The sequence below is a fragment of the Sander vitreus genome, chromosome 15 (assembly GCF_031162955.1).
Source record: "Sander vitreus isolate 19-12246 chromosome 15, sanVit1, whole genome shotgun sequence".
Classification (NCBI taxonomy): domain Eukaryota; kingdom Metazoa; phylum Chordata; class Actinopteri; order Perciformes; family Percidae; genus Sander; species Sander vitreus.
Window position 1 is genome coordinate 15,081,462 of NC_135869.1, and position 10,000 is coordinate 15,091,461.

The 10,000-nt window shown below is 39.2% G+C and overlaps 2 protein-coding genes across 5 annotated transcripts in view; both read left to right on the forward strand.

Annotated features, from left to right (window-relative positions):
* The first annotated feature begins 1,574 nt into the window (after positions 1–1,574).
* Positions 1,575–2,678, forward strand: gper1 (G protein-coupled estrogen receptor 1). The gene has a single exon (XM_078269906.1). The coding sequence runs from the start codon at positions 1,575–1,577 to the stop codon at positions 2,676–2,678; it is 1,104 nt and encodes a 367-aa protein (XP_078126032.1).
* A 4,732-nt stretch (positions 2,679–7,410) lies between these two features.
* The window catches only part of unkl (unk like zinc finger), a 15,126-nt gene continuing 12,536 nt past the window's right edge, over positions 7,411–10,000 (forward strand). For all 4 annotated transcript variants that reach the window (XM_078270575.1, XM_078270577.1, XM_078270576.1 and 1 more), the window contains exons 1-2: positions 7,411–7,510; positions 8,160–8,369. In XM_078270575.1, coding sequence (XP_078126701.1) covers positions 7,446–7,510; positions 8,160–8,369 — 275 coding nt within the window. In that variant the 5' untranslated portion in view covers positions 7,411–7,445. The remainder of the gene's footprint in view (positions 7,511–8,159; positions 8,370–10,000) is intronic.

Genomic DNA, 10,000 nt, shown 5'->3' on the forward strand with positions numbered 1-10,000 from the left:
TCTTGGGTTAGGGATAGGGTTCAACAGAATAAGGATAGGGTCCAGTTGCATAATGAGTTGTATATTATGTCATCAACTAGCTATTTATCTTGCTCCATTACATGTCTCAAGTTGCTGTTAGTTCCTTGAAAAACACTTTTTACATCATCTCAGGTCTCACTGATTTTGGTAAAAAATATTCGGATCAAAACAAGCTCAGATAAACTGTTTCAAAACTTATTTCAATCTGTTAAAATATCCTGTCCTAATAATACAAAATGATAACATAGGATTCGGATATCAGAGTAAACCAGATTTTTGGTGACAAGATTATTTCTCTGAATAATGTTTTCAGTTACTGGACTATTTGACTATAAATAAAGTGATAATATTAAACTATGTGAGCTTTTGGGGGGCTTTTAAAGTCTCCCTGAAAATTAAGAAAGAAAGGTTGTATGCTACTCATGCTGTGATAATAATTATTTATTTATTGGATGATTTGAAAACTATGGTAGAATTTCTTTTATAGGTAAGATTTCAAGCCTGTACATGTATTTATCCCATTTTACATTCATTTGCATGCCTGTGCTGAATTACTGCTGTGAAGGTTAATAAGAATGCATTAATATTGCAGAAGGTTTCCTCTGGAGGAAATAAAACCCTTAGTTGGCTGTGAATGTTTGCTAAAGGTCATGTTTGCCAAACAGAATACAGTCTTTCCATCACCAAAGTCAGATTTTGGGACTGAAAATCATCAACCAAGAAAGAAGATGGTAATGTAGACGCTTGCGGTGACTGTAAAACATAGATTTTGTGTTATATGCATTCAAAACTGAGTGTGATGTGTGTCGACTGGAGCCATCAAACAAAGGGATAACACAGAGGTTTGTTAAATGGTAATGAGTAATATGTTTTCATCTCGCCAATTAATAGTCATCAAGCCTGGACAAACCATTTCGAGTGAGCTGGGATGGGCTGAGGATTCTTTGGAGGATTTCAATGCATCTGTTTAAGTCTGAAGCTCAAATGTTAATGTGCTCACTTAGTTGTCTGCCATCCATTTTAGACCCCTTTTAAAGTTCTCATCCAAAGTGGATCATTTTCATACTTGATCTTAAGATTTTGAACTTTGTAGTTATTCTTATTTAAATGCACACAAGATTGCTGCTTTTTTAAAATCTGTGTACCTAATTGTCTTTCATGTTCAGATTTTTTCCCCCTTCTCTCCTCTCCACAGCTCAGGTGTCACAGCAATAGCGTCTCTGGCCATGGCTTGCTGAATAAAGATGCACATGGATTTGGACAGACAAATCAGATGACTCACAAGAGGAGAAAGAAGTCCACCCTCTGATCTCAGGACCACTGTTTGTGATTATGTGAGTCATCAGGTTACAAAGGCCAAAGAGGGTTTTAAGACATGGAGGCACTTCAGTTTCGTGTTAGGAATCTATTGGTAAATGAACCTTGATGTCAACATGAGGTCAAAGAAACGGTAACCGTTTTGTTCCACTCACTTGCATAGATGATTCACCCTTTAAAGAGACATCACTGGGAACTAGCAGGGTATAATGATGTAGCAGCTACAGGTGACTTAAATGTGGCCTATGATTCAAGACAGTCCAACCACAGTCAGTATGGAAGTGCAGACAACGTCTCTGGTCTGGATATATGTTAACGGTACAGAACAACTGAACACTTCAGATGAGTACAACACAACGGATTTGATTGAAAACTCAGACAAATACCAATCTTATATCATTGGTCTCTTCCTGTCCTGTCTGTACACCATCCTCCTCTTTCCTATTGGATTTATTGGTAACATCTTAATCCTGGTGGTGAACCTGAACCACAGAGAGAAGATGACCATTCCCGACCTTTACTTTGTTAACCTGGCTGTAGCTGACCTAATCCTGGTGGCAGATTCCCTCATCGAGGTCTTCAATCTGAATGAGAAGTATTATGACTACGCTGTCCTCTGCACCTTCATGTCCCTTTTCCTGCAGGTCAACATGTACAGCAGCATCTTCTTTCTCACATGGATGAGCATTGACCGATACATTGCCTTGGCTAGCTCCATAAGCAGCAGCCCGTTGAGGACTATGCAGCATGCCAAGCTCAGCTGTGGCCTCATCTGGATGGCTTCCATCCTGGCCACCCTTCTACCCTTCACCATTGTACAGACCCAGCACAGGGGTGAGGTGCACTTCTGCTTCGCCAATGTCTTTGAGATTCAGTGGCTGGAGGTTACCATTGGCTTTTTGGTGCCTTTCTCCATCATTGGTCTATGCTACTCTCTGATCGGGCGAATCCTTATGAGGGCCCAGAAGCACCGCGGATTGTGGCCACGGCGGCAGAAGGCCCTGCTCATGATCGTGGTGGTGGTTCTGGTGTTCTTTATCTGCTGGCTGCCAGAGAACGTCTTCATCAGCATCCAACTGCTGCAGGGCACAGCTGACCCGTCGCAGAGGACTGCTACCACCCTGTGGCATGACTACCCACTCACAGGCCACATTGTTAACCTGGCAGCTTTCTCCAACAGCTGCCTCAACCCTATTATCTACAGCTTTCTAGGAGAAACCTTCAGGGACAAGCTGCGTCTCTTCATTAAGCAGAAGGCCAGCTGGTCAACAGTGAACCGCTTCTGCCACCACGGCCTCGATTTACACCTCCCTGTCAGGAGGGAAGTGTCCGTGGTGTGACTGTTAAAAAGAGGGACTTTTCTTATGAATCTAAGTCCACAGAATATGCTAAAAATTCTTCACCCAGTGTGAAATATGACCTCAGCTTTCTTTCTATTTAGCTTTGCCTCGTAGTTGTACCAGTGTCTCAGTTAACCTGCTCACTTTCTGAACAAAAACACAAAAGCACCAAGGATGTACATTCAATTAATAAGTGCATCCATTTAAGTAGATAACAATGCACATACAGTACTTAAAGCTATAATCATGTTTATCTGCATGTTGGATTGTTTGCTTTAAGTCTATTTGGTGCGTTCTTTCTTCAAAAAGTTAGTTGGATGGCAAGGCAGTCAACAGGAAACGAAATGTGAGAATCAAAATGTCAGCTTCTAACCTTGACGTATACAGCCAGTGGGCAAAGATAACTAACGAATAGATGAGTGCCAGAGGAGACCAGCCATTGCGGAATGAGACGTTTAATGTTATGTGATCTATAATGCAAATCTTCCAGAACATTTTCTGGGTATGTGGGATAACCTGTAGAAATAGGCTGCATTACAGCATGCATAGAGGACATAATGCATCACGTTACATCTAATCAGGCTATCCATTTCATCAGCAAAGAATGGGTCATTTTGGTTAAAACCTACTGTACTTTCAACTGTACTATGGAAAAAGGAAAACATGCATTTATCAAGAAACTACCACATACCCACCATCCATATCAACACCACCATGATAACCCATGACAAAATGACTGCAACATAAAACAAGGCAATAACTGTCCAGGAAATCACAGTTAGGGAGCGAAATCAAAGACACAACATGTAGCAGTGACTGTCCCTGTCAATATTACTGTAGCTCTTGTTTTGTGCATTCCAGCTAACATTTCTTTTACTACTGTTGAAAGAAAATGGTCTTATGTATAGCTAAACATTCATTGCACAATTGCAGACAATTTTTCAGAAAATGTGTTTTATTTAAAAAAAAAATAAAAAAAAAAGTCCCACTTTTCCTGGAATATAAAGCGGAAGTTGTTGAGAAATGTGTTTCAAAAAGACCCAACAACATTTAACATAAACCTAACTCGTTTTGTACACGTCATGGAATAAATAAGGGCTAACATAGCTACACCCTTCATTTCTTACTTGGTATACTGGACGTTTTGATCACAGTCATGCTATCAGGTTAATTAATGACAGAATTGTTGTAGGATAATTTCCAAAATGTAATGCCTAAACTCTACCTATATATTGTGGTTAATGCAGGATTAATGGAGTGAACATTTCAAAGATGGCTGAGTTATTACCTCACTTGTCAGCTCCTGTTAGCATGATGGTAAAGCAAAGAGGCAGGTGTTGTTTTGCCAGAAGGGGATGAGACTGAGTAAACACATTATTCAATGTTGACAACATGAAGCTGATTCAAACTTTTATTCTTACCCGTCTTTAACATATATACACTGATAAACAACATTGGCCGACCCTAGACGTGGGCCTGTGACAAATTTCCAAGTAAAAAACACACATCATCTGCACGTGTTTTGGCTTGCTTTTCTGTCACTGTACGTGTGGATTCTCCTATACATCATCACTTTGAAAAAATGCTTTTGACAGAACAAAGATGCTCATTAACACAATGATCACAGGTTAATGTAGTTCAGATTACCATGCTACACAGGTGCAGTTTAAACATTTTAGTTGTTTCCCATCAGAGGCTCGAAAGCAGAGGTTTTAATGAAACCTGCCATGGTCAAGTTGCCAAGTGTTACAGTCTCAAATTGTTTGTTGATATGTCAGAGCAAACATTATAAATTCTTATTCTGTGACAATGTACTGCTTTCCTTCAGATTCAATAGCGCTCACAGTTATCTGCATTATATTAAATATAACAGGGTTTACAGAATAATCTCTTTCTTATTCACGTTTGCAACAAGAAACACTGCATGTTCAACAGGTTATGTGCATTAGGAATTCTAAAGCGGTAGATGTACTATGTAGCAACAACAAAAAGAATACAGTAACGCCTAGGTTGAGGATTGTACATCAATAAATCAAAGCTATGTATTGCCAGCCTGCGGTGGGCCGGAGCTGTGTTTGTGCATAAGGCAGCCAGAGATAATGGCGTGAATCAACAGTCCAAACCACAAACTGTTATTCCAGCTGTAACAGTCCCAGCAGCCTGGGAAAGCAGCGCTGTTTATTAGAGGTCTCTGCAAAAATGCAGAACTTGTTGTCATACATGACACTAAAGATTCTTTTGCATTATGTTTCCATTGCACAATTCTATGTCCCATATTCTTACCGTGCAAGAAAGCAGTCAATATGTTCTTCTTTTCACAGTTTTCTGTTTTAAACCTTGACAAGAACAGGTTTAAGTATAGCTTATATTTTGTATATTGTATGTGGATATAGATGTGTGTGTGAAACAGAACATGGCTCGATCAGATGCACAGAGGGCACAAAGACAGGGAAGTAATAATCCAATGAGAGCTGTCAAGTTCAATGAACAAAACAGGCAACACCTACCCTCAAAATTCAACACTGTGGAAGAGACAAAGGATAATCTTTACACCACACATACACACATCCAAATACACATATTCACAATGCTGTGAGAAGGAGTGACAGTGGACTGTGAGTACAGCTGAGACTACTGAGTAAGGTTAAAGGTTTGTGGTGACTCGCGTCACAGAAAGGAAAAAGGGTGTGACTTTTCCCCTTGCTTACTGTACATTCAATACTTCCTCTGGATGATGCTGGATTAAACAATGAGTTTGTGAGCAACAAATCAATCAGGGAAAATAACAATACAATATCTTTAGGTTATGTGTGTGTATAATATTGAGAAGATTGGCATGTTAAGGCAGCCACATGATGATGATAATGTCATATAGAGACAAATCCTGGAGCTTTTTCTTACTGACTAGCTGGATGAAAAAGTTGTTGGTAAAAATCATTAACAGGCATAAGGACACAATTTCCTCATTGTACTCCTGCTGCCATTGCTCAAACACATCAAGGTGCAAATACACAACGAGTGACCACTTTATTGGGTGCAAAACAATGTGATAATGCAGAAAACTAAAATAAAATAAATAAATGTTCAGTTGTACAGAGAAGTGTGTATTCAGCTCTACGATAATTTTAGGCTGCAGGTGTTGGTGTATTGGATAATTGCATTATGGTCAAATATGTTGTTGTCTCTCTTATTCATGCAGATGAGGATGGACAAAAAAATTAGAAACATCTTTAAATATAGCTCAGTCAAGTCCAAGATAAATCAACACCTTTCTGACTCTTCAGAAACTTCACAATTCATTGCTGAGCTGTTGTATTATATTGTACAGATGTATCAAATGAACTGGTAACTGAATGTACATTTCTTAAATTCAGCTTCCAATTCTTTATCGGTTGACCAAATTAGTGTTTTAGGTTTTCATAACATCAGAGATGAGAAGTCTACAAAAACATGACATTTATGACAATTTTAACTTTGCTTGATCTGCTTAAAATTTGTAGAAAACAAAGCAAGCAAAGATATAATTCAACATAAAGGTGAGCACCTTAAAATGTTTTCTTACTTAAGAAAGGTGCTGGGCATTGTCCAACTGTAAACTGAGTGGGGGTGGGGCATGTCAAAGTAATTACAACAGTACAGTCCAGGGTTTATACATAATTACAAGGCAATGCACTCGGTGGACCTCATCAGCTGAATACTGGATTAGACATATAATTGCATTTGCAAATTAAAATCCCTTACAGGAAAAAAGAGCTGCATAGAACAGTTTAGCTTCCAAAATACAGAAGGGAAGAAAAAGGATTGAAGTTTGACATGCTGCAGGCAGACCCCATCAAATTGCTAATTTCTAATAATTAAAGCACTCAAAAGAAATAAATGTTCGCATCAAAACTTAACACACACATTTGAAAATTCACACTGGAGGCAAATGATGCAGTGTTTGGAATAAACCAAAACACAAAAAACAGTGTCTACAATGCACGCATGGTGAACCATTAAAAAAAGATTCCTAATACATGCTTTATATTTTACTAAAATATATCTCTTATCAGTTATTCTCAAAGGATTTTATGGTAAACACATGCATTATAAAATAATAAGAGTGTGAAATGAATATAAAACTATTAAAAATGAGTTATATTTAGCCCACGCCTGTATGCTAAATGCATTATGTATATTGGCCTACTGGATGTCTAGCACTGAGATTAAAAACAAAACAAATGGTGACTTATTAAAGATTTTGATCAAGGTGGGGGCTGGGGGTTATTGGTAGAATTTTGACTGATAACCTCAGTGTTTCTAAAATGCTGTCCTGAAGACCGACCATTAGGCTACAGCCTGGAAGATACCGTTTCTAAAGTCTGCGAGGATCTTTGAAAAAAGGGGGGATTTCCTCACTGTTATGAATGTGGGGAACATATTCCTTAATTTCATTATTATTATTATTATTATTATTATTATTATTATTATATGTTAATGTTTTTAAATAAAAAACAGTACATTGACGCAGGTGTATTAATAGAGAGAGAGAGAGAGAGAGAGAGAGAGAGAGAGAGAGAGAGAGCGAGAGAGAGAGAGAAAGAGAAAGGAATCGGCTATGACAAACCAGAATGCATAAACAGTATGTACAGTAAGTATATGTCCCTACTGTCTCATATTTGCCGCGCTCCCTGCATCTGTTTGCAGTGTGCGCTGGCTTGCAGGCGGATGTGAATGCACGCTAGCAACAGATCCGAGCGCATGCGCAATTCATTGTTTTGACTGAAAATGCCGTCGGTTTCGAAAACGGCGGCCAATGCGTCTCCTCAAACCGAGAAACCGACCCACTATACGTAAGTAAAGCTGCTGCAAAGAAACAACAAAATCGCTCGTTGTATAAAATGTTGTTTTCACGTGCACCTATGCCCGTTTGCATTTCATGCATTCGTCAACTCTTATGTGTGAGTTCAAAACATGGTGCTTTTCCAGGCTTTGTGACTACCTAACGTCATATAGCAAACAGCGACTGCACGCTAACGACATCAGCCGTAATGTAAGAAACGCGGACATCTTACATCACTTAATGGACGAGCCAAGCGTTAACGGAATTGTTTACAATAGTTTTACCGAGTTGGTGAATTGTTTTGAATAATCCGTTGAATGTTATACCGTCAACTTGGTCTGCTAAATGATTAGCCAGGAACTCGCTAACCAGTCTGCTTGTATATACCTCGGCCTTATTTTGAGTTCCCCCTTGCTACGCACATTCATAGACGTACGCTCACGGACTTTCAACCAGCGTTAGGTCAAAATACTTACGTAATTTGCTCTCTGAATAGCGAGCTAACGTTAGTGACTCAAAATAGTAGGCTACACTACTTAGCAGCATAATACGACTCACTGTCTGTAACTTTCCCCTCGCTTTCGACTTATTTCTTAGTTAATAGTCATTTTAAAACGCGTTTCCTAAAAATATCATTTTTTTGTTTTTCCTTGTTTCAGATACTTGAAGGAGTTCAGGACAGAGCAGTGTCCGTTGTTCCTCCAGCACAAGTGTACGCAGCACAGACCCTTTACGTGCTTTCATTGGCATTTTCTCAACCAGCGACGTAGACGACCCATTAGAAGAAGAGACGGAACTTTTAACTACAGCCCGGACGTGTACTGCACGAAATACGACGAGACCACAGGCATTTGCCCAGATGGGGATGAGTAAGTCCCTGTTTCAGTCATTCCTTCAGCTACATGATAGTGTCTGTCAATGTGTCATGATGCAGCTGCAGACACATGTCAGATGTTTTGCTGCCATGTGGGGGATGCAGCTTTGTGAAACACATCACAACTTGAATGAAACCAACACCATCAACATTGAATGTAGTTCGTCAGGGCATTTTATCAGTGGTAGAGAAGTGTTTATGTGTAAATGGCTTTGGCCTGTGGTGTGTCTTCATTGAGAGGAATTTTGTGGATATACCTCCGGTTTCTTTGTTGAAGTAGTACTTTATTGCTACATATAGTGAGTTTTACAGTGACTGAAACAAACTTTTTTTTTAATGAAACTGTAGGACTTTTTCATTATGTTGTGTATACAGTCCAAGGAGGAACCACTATGTATCTAACTGTTCGTAGTGATGTTTGCAAGGGACTGAAAGCATGTGTTTTTTATTATGTACGTTTTGAGATGAATTCTTATTAGGGCTGTCAATCGATTAAAAAATGTAATCCAATTAATTACATACGCTTTGATTAATTAATCGAAATTAATCGCATACATAATTAACGGTGCCTGAACCAATACCTTTTAAGAAAGTAAAAAAAGAAAAGGAAAACAAAAGGGTACTAAATAACAGTTGGTGACATTAAAGAACGGCTTGTTTATTGCTAAGGCCATATGGTCAAAATTAAATGATTTACTAATAATGTATAACAATAACAATAACTAATTTCACTAGTAAATTGCTGTTGAACGACAAAAACAACCACCAGATGGGAAAAGGACATTTACAATAACTTCAAATGCACCACGAGGCTGTACTTTACCAGTTACCAGTTTAAACGCACCGTCTGTGTTGTTTTTCCGACGGCAGCTGCAGATTGTTACATACTGGTGTTGACTCCTCTACAGTGAAACGCAGTCAAACTGTACACCGTTTACACCAGATTTCGGTAGCCAGGGTTGGCAGGAAGAAGATTTTTACAAGTAAATGTTCCAATTAATGATCCAGGCAGCACATTCTCGTCTCCCTCCTTCATTTTAAAGTCGAATGGTGGCTAGAACGGCTCCGGGTCAAACGTCAATATGGAATGCATTAAGTAAGGGATAATCACCGAGAGGCAGGGCAATAAACGGTTTGATATGCCCGGCTTGTGGACGGCTTCGTCTCGGGCGGTAACCTTCCACAAGCCGGGGCATATCAAACTGTTTATTGCCCTGCCTTGAGGTGATTATCCTGTTTATTCTACTTCTTGCTTGCCAACATAATGAAACAATTCAAATACTTTAATAATTATGCTTTTTCTTATTCGTATTGCATGCTTATTAAATATATACTCTGTTTGAGTTCATCTCCCTCAAAAAGTAGTCCCCTTTAGAACTACAGTGAATAACGTTAGCTCAGCTGTAGCTAATTAGTTTCTATAGCAACCACAGTCCGGGTCAGTTGTCACTGTCAGTCTATCCTTCTGGTGGCTCTTCCACTCGGTGAAAACCTTGATAGCAAAGGCGGTTGCCTTTTTCGTGTTTGATTCAAGGGCCCCGTCTTCAATTGTACGCAGCTCCTCATCTGTCAGATCTCGGAAACGGGGACCCTGGGCCTTGTCTTTTTTTGTTGTCATTCCGTCGT

What these genes read in the sequence shown, in the direction of transcription:
- gper1 (XM_078269906.1), top strand. Translation starts at nt 1,575, where the DNA reads ATGTGGCCTATGATTCAAGACAGTCCAACCACAGTCAGTATGGAAGTG.